Here is a 17013-nt window from a genome sequence, read left to right as displayed (position 1 = left end):
CACACACACACACACACACACACACACACACACACACACACACACACACACACACACACACACACACACACACACTATCCCGAACCCTAACCCTAACCCCCTCACAGTTTTCTGCCTGACTTCCCCTTTCTTCGAAAGCTAAACTCAAAGCATTTCCCCACTCAACAATGCAACAAATTCGGTTTTAAACATGACAGCTATATTGCAACACCCCCCACCCCACCACTCCCAAAACTGTCGGCCTATGTTATTTTTCCTTACTATGTCAGACTTTTCCAGAAGACTCTTCATTCTTGTTCTATGTGATCATTACTGATTCACCCCCCTCAAGCATGGGAGGCTGCTGTCACAATAATTATGAACACTAGTCTGTGCTTGTCTCGTACTGAATACTGGAGCAGAGCTCTCCTAACAAGTTCACAATGTGTGTGGCTGGGAAAACGTTGAGCATATTTTATGAACTTATCTCTGTGAAGTCGTAGTAGTAGTAGTAATAGTAGTAGTAGTAGTAGTAGTGGAAACAAAGTTAACTCAACTCTGAAGATAATAACATGTCATTAGAGACCACCAGCCGGATCAAATAAAAACGAAACATTGAAATCATTCCCAAACAAAATATTCATAAATAGGATTCCTACCTGAGCATTAGAGTAGTCCAAACCAGTTTGTTCGAGTCGAGACTAAGCAAACTGCTGCCAGTTGATGGCACAGTAAGCCCTCAACTGTTTCACCTCCCCCTCACATTGGACACAGGCACATGTGGGTGGAACTCACCATCTTCCTTTCTGTTGTGTTGCTTGTCTGCATACAAACAGATACCTACACACACACAAACATACACACAAACTCATTCTTTCGCTTTGTCATTTTGACAATTCCCCAGAGTCTTTACTTTCAAAGAATCCCTTTGAGACACGAGTGCCTGGTAGGTCCCTGAGTCAAGCTGCTTGCATCTGCCCTCATAATTTGACTCGGGAGCTATGCTGCATTCCCTGTGAGTGCTGTGAGATCACCACTACTTTTTGAATCTATGAAACCATGCTTAACTTTCTGTACAGTATTAGTAAGTTTGGTGACAACAAAAGAGACAGTAAAAGTTGTTAAGACAGCTATATGCAATTACTAGGAGCCATATAAAATGTATAAGATCACAAACTTGAAAACATGTTAATGTTTCAACAAAGCTGTGTACTTGATTGAAAGAAAGTGAGAAACATGGTGTATGGATGGTGAATTTGAAACTTGAAAACCTTACAAAAATAGAAATGGCCAAAGTGCTGATTGCATCACTCATCTCTGAGGAGTATGTTCACTATCAAACACTGACTCCTCTCTGCCCTTCCTTCCTCTATGCAGTTGCACGCTGCAGTTATTCTTCCTCTGCTGATCTTTATCAACATTAAGGGAAACTGAGGAAGGAAACATCCCCATCTTAATGGTTGCTCATAGATGGATCAAGACATCTGATTGAACGAAGGCTACGTTATTCCTCCTGTTCAAAGACTACTGCAGTGACGAGTAGAAAAATGCCAACAATAAAGAGTACATGCTTGGCACATTTAAATCTTTTAAACGGTCACTTCCGATAGGGTAGTAAACAGCGTCGTAAGCAACAGTGCCGTGTATTCCTTTTGAAAATGCAAAAGCCGTCTAACAGGTTCACCCGACTCACTACCTCCCCCTGCTGCACTCAATGAGAACCAAGATAAAGGAAACCTGATTCCAATAACCAGCAGCACACTACCCTATTAGTTGAAAGTATTTACTGGCATACTGCTTAACCAAACCAAATCAATGGAAAAATCATGGTTGATTGATGTCCCTTAAGAATGACTCAATGATTTCCATGGAACCAGGGAAGCATAGACAAGAAAAATGGTTTGTATGACAGTACTTGAACTGTAGTGTATACGTAATGTAGCATGGATCTGTACGCTGCATCAGCTGCTCCTTAGTAATGAATTATAACAGACTAGCCAACTATGTAGAATATTCTGCTTTTTTATATACATTATATACCGATTGAAAGGATTGCACCAAAGGAAAGAAACAAGGAATTATTTTTAATTTTTATTTCGAGTATTTCTATGAATACTTCAAGAAACCTGATTGTGACAATTGAAGATCCAGGCAAAATTATAGCCAGAGCTGGGGCAACTCCTAAACGTGGTGACAACAGCAAGTCCAAATAAAAACGCTGACGGCAGTTATTAAGTTGTAATATTGTTTCAATTAGAAAACTTCCCCATCATTCATTCCCCAAGTCTCCTTTGTTGTTCACCAATAGTGAAGTTATCCAAAAACAAATGTGTGAGTAACACAAAAATAGAGATTGATGTACATTAGCCATTGGGTTGGGGCCATAAATATTGCCAGGTAGAAGCTAAAAAGAGGTGCAGGATGAATTTTAAAAATAGCTAGGATGGCAGAGTCATTGTGAATCCGAGGAGGAGTCTTTGACGTCTGTGCTTTCCGTGGCCTCGCTGACTTCACTGAGTTCCTTGCTCTCTCCTCCACTGTCCCTCTCAATCTCCTGGTCTCCTGCTAGGCTCTGGGCAGGCGTCTCCTGGCCCGCGATGCGCGCTCCAGCCTTTCTCAACTGTGGGACCTATAGACCGCAAACGCACACATATAACACAATTAGAAATCGGTTGTGGCGTGGTGGATCCGACTGGCTTTGATAGTGGTCTCTGTGAACAAGTTTAGGGGCAACAACCGTGACGACAAAGACACCGCCACAACCCGTTGTCATGGTGGCCCCAAATCGCTAAAAGTTACCTCGTCAGCCATGTGGGCCAGGTCTCTCTTCATCGCGTAAGCATCTTCCCCATCGGCATAGTATTTAGGCTCTATTTCACTTATCCTGGTAAAAGAAATGGACAGGTTATCGACTACCTGAACACAGACGGACAATGTGATAGTACATACTGGTGTCTTGGTATTGCACAGGGAAAACCTGTCAACCAGTGAAGTAAATGTTACTTTACTGGTTGGTACCAAATGTTTCAGACTTACTGGAATTTCAGTGTGTTGGAGTAGAGGTGCAAAGCAGCTCGGTTGCTATGACGGAAGAATGCAATACTTATGTTAAAGTGGCTGCATTGCTACACAACAGGTCAGAAAATGCTGGTTTGGGATACGCTAAGAGACAAACCTTTTGCGAACATGGAGGGAGACATATTTAGCGTTGAAGTTCTCAATCATAGCTCTGCTGGCCTGGTCCATTAGCTTCTGAGCCAGACCCAAGCGTCTATGGGAACGCTTTACAGCCTGAACAGCACATAACGTAGTACCAATTATTATTGAAAACGATGATGCCATTACCAACGTATAGCAATGAAACAATAACAAGGAATATTAACAACGTATTGTCTTTTCTACAGTCATACCAGTGATGTGATGTGTCCATGGGGTACATCATCTGGGTCCTCTTCCCTAAGAGTTGTAAGATAAGACCATCATTAGACATCTTCAGAAACATTTTCGCTGCAAACATTTTGGGTAATGGATACTTACATTTTAGCCAACACATATCCTACTATTTTGCCATTCTCATCTTCTGCGATGTAGGAGAGCTTAAAGTTGTAAATAGGAGAAGAGTACAATGAAATAAGATGCAGGCGAAAAATAAAACGTTGTTTTATATAGTAAACCAGTAAAAACATAACACTACAACTAACCTGAGGCCAAGATAATCCATGGTAGAAGTAATATTTCATTTGGTAGTTTTCTGGAAGACACAGCAGGTTGCAATGCTGCATATTCATGAGATCTTCCGGCTGTGTGAGAAGAAAACATTAAAAGACTGACTTTATACACATTATAAATAGCATGTCACACAATGTTGAGAACGTCAATTTGAGAAACGTTAGCTAGCTGTTTCATAGTCAAGTAGCTAGCAATGCCTGACTGGTCAAAAATGCCATGCGTGTTAAAGCGCCGCTTGATAGTAAACTTACCCTTGCGTTTCGTATGTTCATTTTGAAATTGTTTAGTGTCCGCTTCTAGAAAATCCGATAAAGATATTAGGGGCCAAACGTCATACTATTGTGAGAAACTGTTAGTTCTATAGTGCTATGTCGCTAGCTAAGTAATTTCGTTAGCATGCGAAGGTGGGGAGAGAGAACTGACTTCCTCAGCGTGCCACAATAATGGAGCACATTTCCGCCTAGAGCCAATGCTCCAACATCACAATAAAGGTCCCCTAGACTGAAAATAGATCGACGTCATACATTTACACGTATAATAAGATCCATCTAACGCTTTTACTTTCCGGACGTTTCACGTTAGTACAGAGACGGAAGTAGTATTAAAAAATTGCTGCACTCTGGCGAAGACAGTCGATGGCAACTTTCAAGTCGCGAGAAGCCTGTTTAAGAGCGACTAGATGTGACTTCTGTTCTCGATTATGCCTCCTTCTCTGTTCCCAAATTAAAATGGTACTTTATTAACCCCTGACGAGAATTAATTTTCTATAATTGTAGTCTATTTGTACACATTCACAAACTCATTGATTCCTTTGTACATTGTGTGTTCACGCATTGTTCTGCTGCAAAAAAAACACATATCCTTATTAAAATCAAGCGACACTGGAGCAATTATTTTTCTCTAATGTATTTGTATTTTATTTTATATAGTCTATGAGCGAGACTTTTTGATAGTAAAATTTGCATGCCATCTATTCCCATCCAATTAGGAAGGACATGTAAATGTGAAGGTGTAAAAGTGGGAGGGACGTTTGACAACCGGTGGTGTTTGGGCAACACACCTGTTCTACAGCCCACTTTACAGAGAAACCTTAATAACGCGATTTACACCGCATCGACAAGAAAGATAAGTAGGCTTTATTATATTCAACATTTCCGTAGGTCAGGGTGCGATGCAATTAAAGATTATTAGATAAATGTGTGTCATGCGAAATGAAATACGGGAGAGCGACATATTTGGTATCGGATAATATCTTAAACAAACTGATGTGAATATTTTTTTGCACAATGTCAAAAAACGGCCCGTTCGTTGATAGACATTAACAGGTGTACAATGGAAATTGACCTTAGACTAGAATCAAGCTTATGGGTCGGGAAAAAAAGGTATAAAGCTGTTCTGACAGGATGGCATTTCCAATGGACCGAAGTTGACAAGAACAATCGTGAAAAGAAAACGAGTAAGTAGACTATGGTGTTTTCTGGTGAAACATAAAAAGAAGTATAATAATAACCTGAACGTGCAAGTGTTGACAAGCGTGTAGACATCCAAAGTATCCTTCTGATAAAATATTTGCATTAGAACTATGTAGGCTTATCAAATGATAAGAACGGCACGCAGCCTATGCTGTATCAGGATTATTTTCCATGTAAAAAAAAAAAGCCAAACACCCTGACTATACCGTATTTAACGTGCTTGTTCCATACAATAATGTCTTATTAGATACATTTCAGGGTCCGATGTATAAGCTACTATAAGCTATTAAATGCCTTCAAGTAGGATGAAAAACAAGTCAAACAGCACAAACACGAAACACAACTTGAAGCTGGGCTAGTTTACTCATAACAAAGGGGAGAATGCAGAAACAACTTCCCATGTGCATGATGAAAGAATGATAGAATCTGTGATAAACGTATTCTTTATCTTCTATAATAGCCTATATATATATTGTGTGTGTGTGTGTATATGTATATGTATATGTATGTATGTATGTATATATATATATATATATATATATATATATATATATATATATATATATATATATATATATATATATATATATATATAAAAGATATAATAGATTATCTTCCTTGTAATCTAACCAATCACTCAAATTCATAGTGTCTTACAAAACCAATGGGAAACACTAGATTTATGTTTGTCTTAACTTCCTCTGTAATGGAGCCCTGAAATGTATCTCTGCCCAAAGCTTCGGTGCCTGTGTCCGAGTTAATTGGATTAGAGAAGGGCCAAGTCGAGATACTGCCTCGCAAATCAGTTGAAGACACCGACAAGGACTTTACAGGTATGTTGGAGGGGAGATAAAGTTAAAGACGGATCCATGGCTTGCATACAACCCTGCCTCAACCAATAAAGCCCCATTCCACATCTGTCTGTCTGAGTCTATCTGTCACCTCGCTTGTCTTTTAGTTTTCTACGTGAAGCGCAGCAGCAGTGGTGGCTCTTATGGGTTACTATGGCAATTTGGACGGATCCAGTTCAGCTGCGCAAGTCGGGCCCTCAGGGACCAGTGGACCAGCCACCTTAGAGCAGCCCTTAAAACTCACAGTAAGAACACGTACAGTACAGCAATCAAACCTAGTAGTTTATGGACTGTACATACATCTCTGAATTATTATCGATGTATCGACATATGATCTCTAAGTTGGCGAACTATATGGTGCTATTGGGTAAGCTACTTACCCGTTGGTCATCTATCAGGCCCCTCACGGCCCCACAGGTTGTTGGTTTTCATTAACCCGTATGGAGGTAAGAAGAAAGGAAGAAACATCTACCACTCTCTGGTCGCCCCTCTCTTTGAGCTGGCTGGCATCACCTCTCATGTAATCGGTAAGAACAGCTATTGTTTACGACATTAGCAATGCACGCACAAAACCCTTTTTCTGTGTCCTATTCAAAGTAAAAAAGTATTAGTGTCAAATTAAATAGGTGGAATCTTGTCATCCATCCAATCTTATGATCACCAGTGTTTGTACTTTTCTTTGACATCATTTTGCTGTTGTTCTTAGTGACTGAGCGGGCTAACCAGGCGAGGGACCACCTTTTGAAGAAAGACCTGTCAGGCTTCGATGGGTGAGCTCCTCCATGTCGATGGCACGTGCCCATGTAACCACTGTGCTACGAGAGGATTACAGCAGCTAAGCTCGATGGGAGATGGTTTCATGACAGAGGCCTTTGTGTTTGTTCACAACAGTGTGGTGTGTGTGGGTGGAGATGGAATGTTCAGCGAAATAATGCACGGCATGATTGGCCGAACCCAACAGGAGGCGGGCCTCTCTGAAAATGATCTCAATGTGACGCTACAGCCCTGTCACCTACATATTGGCATCATCCCTGCTGGTAAAGCATATAAAGCATTTGTTAACCCGGAAAATGGCAATTCAGGATGTATCTAAAGGTTCCTGATTTTGTGGAACCAACAGGTTCGACAGACTGTGTCTGTTTCGCCACCGTCGGGGTGAATGATCCTGTTACTTCTGCTTTGCATATTATCATCGGTGAGGGAGTTCATACTCGTCAACTCTTCTGGTTCACAAATAATAACACAACTGCCATTCAAAACCATTGGTCAGCAGCAAAGTGACATTTTTTCATAAATTTTGTTATAATTAACATTTCTGAATATTTGTTTGACGTTGTTTAATGTCCAACACATTTCGTCCTCCTCATCCCCAAATTTCCCATCTGGAATTAAAATATCATATCTCAATATCCCTTGCAGGAGATTCTCAGCCTCTGGATGTGTGTTCGGCCCACCACCCAACGGAGCCGGTGCGTTACTCTGTGTCTCTGTTGGGGTACGGTTTCTATGGGGACGTCCTGGCAGAGAGCGAGAGGCATCGCTGGATGGGCCCCCTCAGATATGACTTCTCAGGTGCGGCACACGCATCAAAGAAGCCAAGAAGCCAATGCAACGATGAAATGATACATATGGAGTCAGAGACAGCGAGAAGAATCTCCCCAGTCCAGAGTTAACAAAATGCATAGTGCAAAAACCTACTGCGATAATAAATGTAGAGCCATGATATGTTATTTATTTACTGATTAAGTGTACATTATAGCCTCCGCAACACCGCATCGGTCAACATGCTATTTTTTTTGTAAAAGCTCTTCCTTCCCCGGCCTTCCACAGGTGCCATGGTTTACCTGAGCAGTCGCAGCTATGCAGGCGTAGTTCATTATCTACCAGCCGACCCCCTGCTTTCAAGCCCCCGGGACAACACACGCTGCCTCTCAGGGTAACCCAATCGACACTGAAGTGGTTCGAGATAGTGCTTGTTTATGGAGGTTAGGGTTATGGTCAGCCAATGTAAAGGTTGTCATAGTTCAGTTCAGCTCTGCTGATGTCTCAATGCTACACTTAACAACAGCCTAATGACAATGTGTACACTCACTGCACATGTCACCGTGAGAACCGGTCCTTTTTTGCCTCAGGGAACCCTCATCAGTGCATCCAGTTTAGGATGTGCTACAAGGTAAAAGGCCCATCCCCTTCGGTGAACCTAGTAAACCAAGACCAGGTCTAATATGGCTGGCTGTGGCATACGATTGCACAAATCAGATCAGACAATGCCTCAAACAAAAAGCCTTTCACCTAGTTTTTGAACAATGAAGGCAACTGTATCTGGAATTTGTTTTTATCATTTCTGCAACGCTACCGACTTCCCTGGTAACACTGTAGCTATGCCACCCGCCCGGGTGAACCTCGAGGAGCATAGGAGCCATGGCAACACGAGAGGGGGGAACTTGATCTTAGAGAAAGACGACACGAGGTGTCCCGCCGTTGTCTGAGGGCTCTGTAGCAACCTCTGCCGTTGTAACCAGTTAGTCAAGGTCAATTTTCTTTTTTTTAGGTAGCTGGTACAATATTGGGCTACATTGTAATGTATCATGTGTTTGTGTGTGTGTGGCGGGGGGGGGGGGGGTGTTTAGGTGCAGTGTGTGCTCCAAAAGCACGGAAAGACTGTTCCCCCACTCTACAGTCTCGGAGTCGGTGCACAGTTTCCAGTGCAGCCAATACAGAAGTGACCGTAGTGAAGGTAATGTGCAACTCCCGCCCCCACCAAAACCACAATATTAACAACAATAATCAATGCAATTGTGTGTAAAATCAAACCTTATTACTTATCCTAATGTGTTTGTGTGTGTGTGTGTGTGTGTGTGTGTGGGATGTCGTCCAGCTGGGTGGGTCAGCGTGGCGGGCCGGTTCAGGTGTGTGTCCTTCACCTGCATGTCCAGCTCCTGTCCCAGGAGCCCTCTGGGCCTGTCCCCCTCCGCCCACCTGGCCGACGGGACCGGGGACCTCATCCTGGTGCGGGAGAGCCACCCGCTGGGCTTCCTCAAGTTCCTCCACAGGCACACCAGCAGCGAGGACCAGGTAGGCCCCCTGAATATTTGATAAGGCCTGGCGGGTTGAATTTAGGGGGGCAGGATCGTCTAGTAGTGGTGAGAGGGTTGGACTCCCAAACCCAAAGGTTCAGGGTTCAACTCACAGCGTCCACAGTACCTGTATGCATTCTTGATCGCCTACATCAGAGCCTTTCTAATATGAAATCGAATTTTAAGGCTTTAAAATGTTGCTGTTGAACAACCATACCAGAATAGTGTTTAAAGTTAAGTATTTTAGTATATGGGGAGTGTCAAAGCCTTATTATTTCGGCAAGGTCTAGAGCCCGATGCATACATGTCACTTTGAATGCCCTTTGGCTACAGGTGACACATTTCCCCTTCCAAAGAGGGGCTGACATGGTTTTGCATTCCTCACAGTTTGACCTGCCCTTTGTGGAGGTGCACCGCGTAAAGGCGTTTCGTTTCTCTCTCCCTCCCGGGGAAGAAGACAGTTTGGAGGACATGGAGAGTGAGGCGGCAAGGGAGCGAGAGAACCAAGAGAGTCCACAGTGCGGGATGGACAGTGAGAGCAGGACCGGGTCCGAGCAGCAGCTCACCGATAGGGCGAAGGTTGGGTACAAGCCGAGGGGCGATTGGAGCCGCGAGAAGTCCCTCTTCTGTGGCCCTTGCTGCACCGAGGCCCCCGCTGTCTCCGTGTGGAACTGTGACGGGGAAATCCTGCCTTTCTCGGAGATCCAGGGCAGGTGAGGGGGCATTTACACAAGTGTTGTGCTGTGTGGTGTGGCTGGAGGAGATTTAGGGATAGTTTGTAGGGTAGCCAAAGATGTGTTCTGTAGGTCCTCTGCCACCATCTGCCCTAGAGATACATGGCCTACTGCATCCTCACAGTTTTCAGGCCATCTCAGATATTCATGCGTAGTGATAAATGCATAGTGATTATGTTTGGGTTACTTTTGCATTGAGCCATCATATATCTTCAATATTATTCAATTAACATTTTACAGCAGCGATCACTGTAAGCAAAGGTGAATTTGTGATTGGCATTTGACATTATTTAGTTTATTTTATGGATTATCTGAGAAAAATTATAGAAATCCTAATGATTGTAGTAACATTTGTAAATTGCAGACCTACACAGCAGGGTTTGTGTGTGTGTGTGTGTGTGTGTGTGTGTTTGACTCATTCCCATTCATTCTACCCCCACCCCCCCTAGGGTTCACGGTCAGTTGGTCCATCTATATGCAAGAGGCATCGAGGACAAGGCTGCCTGTGTGGGCTGAAGAGAGAGAGAGAAGAAAGAGAGAAATGGAGTTATGTTATGTTCTCACAGATAATGGATTTTTAAGTTACCAAAGTGCAACCACAATATAAGCTGATGAAAAGATGAAGGTTGTGTTTGTAATATAAAGAGGAACAGGATTGAAGTTATTAAAACGACGATTTCAGGGCAAGGCAGTCTGCTTCGATCAAGGAACTCCTCATATCTCACTCACACTTCAATGATTTCTATTTTGTTGCAATATTCTGTAAGATAATTTATTCATATTGCATTTTGCTTGATATATTATGGGGCTCCATGGCTCTAAATAAAACACTTCAATATGCTTTATACATTAAATGTCACCAAAGACATTTAAGTGTAATTATACCTCAAACTCTCTTACTATAGTTCATTTTTTTAAATATTATTTTCAACCAGGACTAATGCATAAGGAAGGAGCAAAGTAATATTTGCAGAACCAACCATGAAAGCCTTCATTTGTCCTTTGTGATGTTTTCCCTGTTAACTGTAAACAGTAGTCTGCCGATAAACCACCAATCACAGCTTCTACAACAGCAAACAGCACAAACCGAAGTAGAGCCTGCAGGTGCTCTGTGCAGTAGGGAGTAAAAGGCAACAGGGAGAACTTTGCAGTCAAAAACGGATCAAATAACGCACACTGAATAAACCTTTATTCTTTTTATTTACAATTTAAAATTATACCACTTTAAAAATCAGGGATTATCAGTCAGCAGTGAATCTCATTTCCACATACGTTTTTTTTTTTAAATGCCTGGATCAGGAAAGCGGGGAGTGCAATTTTTCTTTCTACAGTGAAAACAAATAAATCACACAACAGTACCAGCAGTGAATGACTGTCGGAGGAAGTGGCCGTGGTTATAGACATGCGCTGTGGGGCTTCACCCACTTGTAGGTTCCCCCGTAGCGGAACCCCACACTCTGCACCAGGGAGTCCGCCTCCGCCGGGCCGCGGCTGCCGTGACAACCAGGAGAGGAGGAGAGAGAGGGGGGGGGGGTGGAGGTGATCAGTAATTACAATCCAATCAATACAGTTTGTTTCCCTGTTAGCACATTTTTGTAGATGCACAGAGACTAAAGACAATTTACCTGGGCAGCATGCGGGTTAAAGCTTTCAAACTTTGCACACTAGCAGCCTCTCATGGCTGAATGGCTTTCTGCCGCGAAGGCGGCATCAATTTAATTTATTTTACTTCTAAAACAAAACACCAAATTTGTTCTAAATTTTACTGAGTTGGGGTGTCACATCCTGTCATTGTAATTTCCTGCCATTTGTCGGCATTTGATGAGGGGGCATGGTTCCCTTGGTCGAATGAGTCAGGGGTGCCCTCCCCCTGACTAGCTAACTCATTGGTACATTCTAATTCATAATCCTGGAATCATTGTAACGCATATGAGCTGGACAGAGGGGGTTGAGGTTTAGTTGGGTTATTCGTTATTGTATTATACTGTAAAGTGTTACTGATTCTACATTATGAAATGTCTATTAAACAAATGTGCAATAAACATATGAACATAATATATGAATAGAATCAAAATAATTCAGTAATTTGTTTATTTTAAGATACATTTAAATTTTCATTTCGAAACTCATTTCGAGACATGTAAGTAACCTACATACATGTCAGTATGTATATAACCTAGTTAGTAAGTAGAAAAACGAGAATGTGTTGAGACCCCGTGCTACGTGTCTTTACCTTCCATAGGTGTAGGGGACGGGTGGGATCTTCTGGCTCTCGATGTGGTGCAGCAGTGGGGTAAAGATCCGCCATGCCTCCCGCAACTCATCACTGTCACAGGAAGTTGATATGTACCCACCGTCAAAAGGCTGCTTACTGATCAAACGCACTAGACATTAGGGGGCCAGATACTGCAGTGGTTCTGAGGGGGTAAAGGCTCCCAGTTCGAAAAAGGTAGTGGGTTCCGCATGAGGCCAAACCCCTACCTGCTTCCCCTTACTTTCCTTCCTCAGAATGATCGACAAAACGTCTCCCATCTGCTACAGTGGCCAGCACTCACCACAACTGATGTGTTCAACTTAAGGCCCAACAAAAGTTCCCATCCAAACTTTACTGTTCAAATAATGTCGCATTTTTGCAGAACAGAAGTTTTGTGCCAAAAATCGGAACCAACAATCTTGTTCAATGTACAAGGACATTTAGTTGTCAACTACGACCAATACTTTAAAGACTAAATCACATTTTATACAATTTATGGAACATCATCACTTGACAGTTGGCTACGTGATGCTGTTGTAGACCGAAAGTGAAAGTAAGTATCTACTGGCGCCTTACACTACACAAGCCAATACAGGCCACTGTAATCCTTGGATTCAATTGGTTGCCTCCTACGTCCTACACACTGCAACTTTGATGACATGCAACTCAATACACTGAATGTCTCTTTGGATAAAGGGCATCTTCTAAATAGCAATTAAAAACTATCATCCTTTTTAATGAAACATTATGGTAGAAAATTGTTCGATGCACCTGCGGACAAAGTGCATCTGACTGCCACAGAACACGTCCAGAATGAGTCTCTCATATGCGTCTGGGAGCTTCACATCCTAGGGGATGAGATGAGGAACACAAAATAATTAGTAGTGATGGACATGCCAATTCCCTGCTCCTCAATGCTGGGAATTAGCATCATCCCATCTTCATAACATCAAGCGGTTAACATTAAGACAAGAAGATTGGGGACTTGTTGCGGGTTCTTTGTCCTCCTTCCCCAAGTGTCACTTATCGTTCCTGGCTGTACACCTGCAGTTGCTTGGTGTAATCTAAACCCGCTGCTTGGATTACAGAGTGTTTAGAAAACACTCTTAACGACACGGTGTAACGCAATCCATTTCTCTTTTCAACCAAATATGGGAAAGTGTGTTGTTGTGTGGTCGTCGCATCTGCTTACAATAAGCACAATCATAAAAACACAACAGGACACACGTCTGTCTGTCTGTCTGTCTGTCTGTGTGTGTGTGTGTGTTTGTGCGTGCCTCTGTGTGTGTGTGTGTGTGTGCGTGCGTGCGTGTGTGTCTGCCTACGTGCGCGTGTGCGTGCGTGCGTGGGCAGGCCCTTGTCCTTGCCTTGTATCTGCTCTTGTAGGTGAGGTCCAGCTCCGTCTCCTCGGGGCTGAAGTAGACCCCTGGTTTCTTGGTGGTCATCTTCAGGTAGATGGCCTCGTCGGGCTGCACACGGACCACCAGCTCGTTCCGCATGCAGCGCTCGGCGAAGATGTCTCCGGGGACGTCGGTGAACTGCAGCCGCACCTCGGCCTTGCGCTCGTTCAGCGCCTTGCCGCAGCGCAAGATGAAGGGCACGCCTGATGGGTGGACGGGGGTGGGTGGGGTCGATGGGTGACAGACATAAGGGGAAGAGGGAGAGAGGGAGAGAGAGGCAGAGTTATGCTGCGTCGGTCATGGAATCAGGCGATGGAGGGCAGCCGGACCACCTTCTAGAGTGCAGGGGAACAGAATGAACAAATAGCCTAAAGAATTGGCAACGCGCCAAAACACACATGGTGATATGTTACTATGGTGATGTTGTATGGTTTACAAAGAATGGAATAATATATATTAAATACAATATTTTTCTCTATGACATTATGTAATTATTCTAGTAATGCTAAGAAGCTATAAAATGCTAGATGATTATAGTCTCTTTTAAAAAATTGCACATGTTTTCATTTTTTTTTATATATTTTAACTTGCAACAGCAATGTAGCCGGCATTTTCTATCGGCCTCACCTAACTTAACCATTATGCTCTCTTCCACCAAAATGACGTAAGGTTTGCCATCTACCAGAATTGTTGTAAACGTGTGAATGTGTCATCAGCAATTTTGCGAAAAAAAGAAAGAAAAACAAGAAGGTCCTCACCATCCCATCTCTCGTTGCGGACGTAGAGCACCGCTGTGGCAAAGGTCGGCGTGCAGGAGCCTTGGGGCACAGTGGGGTCGTCAAGGTAACCAAGCTGGGCCGGGCCCTGGCCCTCGGGGTCCCCGACATACTGACCCAGCACCACGTCCGACATGGCTACAGGGGCCACGCACTTCAGCACCTTCACCTGCAGCACCCGGAGCAGAGCCGTGCCCCAGAGGAGCCCACATCAGCCCTTTGGCTCATTCCACCCATACGAGATTGGTCGAGTTGTGGCTTCCCGATTGACAGGAAAACATAAACGTGTACCTTCTCATCCCGCACGTCATCTGAACTGGTGGAGGCGGGCTTCTCCATGGCAACCAACGAGAGCATCTGGAGGAGGTGGTTCTGCATCACATCCCTAATTCACGAAGGGGCCACCATTTTGACAATAAACACCAGAACAAGCATTTATTAAATCAGTCATGTCATCCACTACCTCCTCAGTTCAACCAAAGCTCTCTCTCTCTCTCTCTCTTTCGTACCGAATGATACCGAAGTCATCAAAGTATCCCCCGCGTCCCTGGGTCCCAAACGGCTCCTTGAAGGTCAGGACCACCGCCGCCACGCTGTTCCGGTTCCAGATGGGTCCGAAGATGCGGTTGCCAAACCTGCCCGCAAAGAAATGACGACATGACGAACACGACACAGGACACATCACACATCACAGTGGTGTGGAAACCGTGACCCCCCCCTGAGGAGCCCGTGTGGAAACCATGAGTGGTCGCCGTGGTACCTGAGCACCATCAGATTCTGGACCATCTCCTTGCCCAGGTAGTGGTCTATGCGGTAGATCTGCTCCTCTTTGAACAGGGAGGCCAGGTGCACAGACAGCTCCTGAGAGCTCTGGAGGTCGCGGCCGAACGGCTTCTCCACGATCACCCTGGTCCAGCCTCTGCAACGCGCACACAGGAGACACGGATGGGGTCGGGTGAACGTTTGAGATCATTTCCGTTGACTTTTAGAGACGGGTATATCATGATTCATGGGGGGGGTGCGCACTTGGGGCTCATGCAGAGCGTGCCGATGTTTGCGCTGACGTGGTGGTAGACGGTGGGCGGGAGCGCCAGGTAGAAGAGGCGGTTGGCGTCGCCCCCCCCCGGCAGAGAGGACAGATGGGCGTTGAGCCGGGAGAAGGAGCCCGCGTCGTCGTAGCGACCGCTCAGGTAGGAGTTTCTACGGAAGAAGGCCGACAGAGACTCACCCTCATCCTCCGCCACCTGACGGACGCGGAAAATGTCAAAGGAAATAAGTCAGGGTTTCTTGGAGAACGTGAGACAGCAGGAAGAAAACTGATTAGGGTTCATTACCTTCATGTAAGGGAGACATGCTTTTTTGATGTCATCTACCCCAAATTTAGAGCGGGCGAAGCCTACAAAGTGCGTGTTTTCCGGGAGCAGACCGTCTCTGAACAGCCACCTATGGAAAGCAGGTCACACAACTTGTGAAAGGAATGTCATGTGGTCCAAAGTTTACGCTGCTCTGCAGCCTACTGAGATGGGAACCCTGAATAGAACAAACCAGCCTACTTTAAAAGGGGGCATTTCCAGGTGTAATAGTAATGTGTAATACTCACCATAGTGTGGGGTATATTTTCTTTTTTGCAAGATCTCCCTGTTGAAACGGTAGAAAGCATATCAACTTGTTTTGACAATGGCTTTGTTTGCTTTTTTTTGTTTTGTATTGATGCCTCCATGACAGCTATTGAACAGGGTCCAAAGTTTGAATGAGTTAAACTGTTAGTGGCCACAATGTGGGCAAGAGCAGGGTTCTGTTTGTGTAGTGTTGGGTAATCCTTTGAGACAACACCCACTAGGACAGGGAGTACGAGGCGGAACAAGGAAGTTTCTGGTTTATATCCAGGAATTAAGGTTGAATAAACAGGATCTGGTCCTCAAAGAGAGGCGACATGGACGTTTTAAAGAAAGCTTTCAATAGACTAGACACGATAAATATTTTATCTGGTATGTTTGTAAATTCACTTGAACTGACTCGAGTCACTAATGTGGCAAAAGAGAACTAAGTGCATGACTAAATACACTTTATTTTAAAACCTCTACGTTCTCCTAGGCCTCAGTAAAACTTCATTGAAGTCAAATCACACCCAGGAAACAAAATTATTAATTTCACTCCATGCCGTTGTACTCACGGAGGCTCCCAATATGATGAAGAGGTGGGCGCTGCCCTCATTGGACGGAGCGTCTCCATACAGCTCCCTCCTAAGCTGTCCAAACACCTCGGAGCGAGTCAAAGGCGCAGAGCTCATTTTCCTAGACTGTCCGGCTTCACTCTGCCTGCGCCTATACCAATTTTCCCTTTCACCACTCGATTAAAAGATGTATGTGGTAATGTCCCAGCTGACCATTGTAAAACAAACAAACCCCTCAGTGACTCATTGCTGCCCCCTATCGTCAGTCCAAATAATGTATTCTTGAATAATGCTCTTGTTCCCCACCTGACACATTACGTAGACACCCCTAACCTATATTCCATCACCCAGCAGCATTATCATATATCTAGCTATACAACTTGGAGACAGTGTACGTTTTGATTTACAACCGCCTAATATGCAACATCGTTTAAAATTAACATCCTGTATGGCCCATCCTTGGACAAACAGTGGCCCTATACTTGGTGAAATATTAACTCGTCGGTTAAATCATAAACCGCGTGTTAGCGTCCGGGGAGGCAGGCCTACATGCAGTATTACAGCCTAG

General features: G+C 44.2%; 3 protein-coding genes across 3 annotated transcripts; 1 reads left to right on the top strand and 2 right to left on the bottom strand.

Annotated features, from left to right (window-relative positions):
- Positions 1 to 2057: 2057 nt before the first annotated feature.
- Positions 2058 to 4460, bottom strand: naa10 (N-alpha-acetyltransferase 10, NatA catalytic subuni). The gene is made up of 8 exons (XM_060057673.1): positions 3960 to 4460; positions 3681 to 3779; positions 3517 to 3575; positions 3390 to 3435; positions 3155 to 3270; positions 3016 to 3060; positions 2779 to 2863; positions 2058 to 2608 (listed from the first exon to the last, which is right to left on the bottom strand). Exons 1-8 carry the CDS (start codon positions 3978 to 3980, stop codon positions 2432 to 2434), a joined length of 648 nt encoding a protein of 215 aa, XP_059913656.1. The 5' UTR covers positions 3981 to 4460; the 3' UTR covers positions 2058 to 2431.
- A 279-nt stretch (positions 4461 to 4739) lies between these two features.
- On the top strand, positions 4740 to 11905 carry zgc:158263 (ceramide kinase family protein). Its single transcript, XM_060057320.1, has 13 exons — positions 4740 to 5164; positions 5918 to 6013; positions 6139 to 6276; positions 6430 to 6558; positions 6738 to 6801; positions 6923 to 7068; positions 7152 to 7226; positions 7451 to 7603; positions 7862 to 7967; positions 8662 to 8768; positions 8910 to 9106; positions 9496 to 9821; positions 10292 to 11905. The coding sequence occupies exons 1-13, from the start codon at positions 5041 to 5043 to the stop codon at positions 10356 to 10358; spliced, it is 1728 nt and encodes a 575-aa protein (XP_059913303.1). The 5' UTR covers positions 4740 to 5040; the 3' UTR covers positions 10359 to 11905.
- On the bottom strand, positions 11015 to 16703 carry LOC132461892 (glucose-6-phosphate 1-dehydrogenase-like). Its single transcript, XM_060057375.1, has 12 exons — positions 16446 to 16703; positions 15873 to 15910; positions 15607 to 15715; positions 15299 to 15516; positions 15033 to 15191; positions 14782 to 14907; positions 14564 to 14657; positions 14255 to 14441; positions 13464 to 13699; positions 12868 to 12944; positions 12076 to 12168; positions 11015 to 11333 (listed from the first exon to the last, which is right to left on the bottom strand). Exons 1-12 carry the CDS (start codon positions 16560 to 16562, stop codon positions 11237 to 11239), a joined length of 1551 nt encoding a protein of 516 aa, XP_059913358.1. The 5' UTR covers positions 16563 to 16703; the 3' UTR covers positions 11015 to 11236.
- Between the last annotated feature and the right edge of the window lie 310 nt (positions 16704 to 17013).

This window comes from Gadus macrocephalus, chromosome 1 (genome assembly GCF_031168955.1).
Source record: "Gadus macrocephalus chromosome 1, ASM3116895v1".
Taxonomy (NCBI): Eukaryota; Metazoa; Chordata; class Actinopteri; order Gadiformes; family Gadidae; genus Gadus; species Gadus macrocephalus.
Note: the sequence above shows the minus strand (reverse complement) of the source record. Positions and strands in the feature narration are given on the sequence as shown.

Excerpts from the sequence above, each read along its gene's own strand:
- naa10 (XM_060057673.1), bottom strand. The coding sequence starts at position 3,980 with ATGAACATACGAAACGCAAGG. Across the intron at positions 3,576-3,680 it reads ATGGATTATCTTGGCCTCAG|CTCTCCTACATCGCAGAAGA; the intron begins GTTAGTTGTAGT and ends TACAACTTTAAG. Across the intron at positions 3,436-3,516 it reads GGATATGTGTTGGCTAAAAT|GGAAGAGGACCCAGATGATG; the intron begins GTAAGTATCCAT and ends TACAACTCTTAG.
- zgc:158263 (XM_060057320.1), top strand. The coding sequence starts at position 5,041 with ATGGAAATTGACCTTAGACTAGAATCAAGCTTATGGGTCGGGAAAAAA. Across the intron at positions 5,165-5,917 it reads CAATCGTGAAAAGAAAACGA|CTTCGGTGCCTGTGTCCGAG; the intron begins GTAAGTAGACTA and ends CTCTGCCCAAAG. Across the intron at positions 6,277-6,429 it reads AGCAGCCCTTAAAACTCACA|GCCCCTCACGGCCCCACAGG; the intron begins GTAAGAACACGT and ends GTCATCTATCAG.
- LOC132461892 (XM_060057375.1), bottom strand. The coding sequence starts at position 16,562 with ATGAGCTCTGCGCCTTTGACTCGCTCCGAGGTGTTTGGACAGCTTAGG. Across the intron at positions 14,908-15,032 it reads CAGAATCTGATGGTGCTCAG|GTTTGGCAACCGCATCTTCG; the intron begins GTACCACGGCGA and ends CTTTGCGGGCAG. Across the intron at positions 11,334-12,075 it reads GTCCCCTACACCTATGGAAG|CCGCGGCCCGGCGGAGGCGG; the intron begins GTAAAGACACGT and ends TTGTCACGGCAG.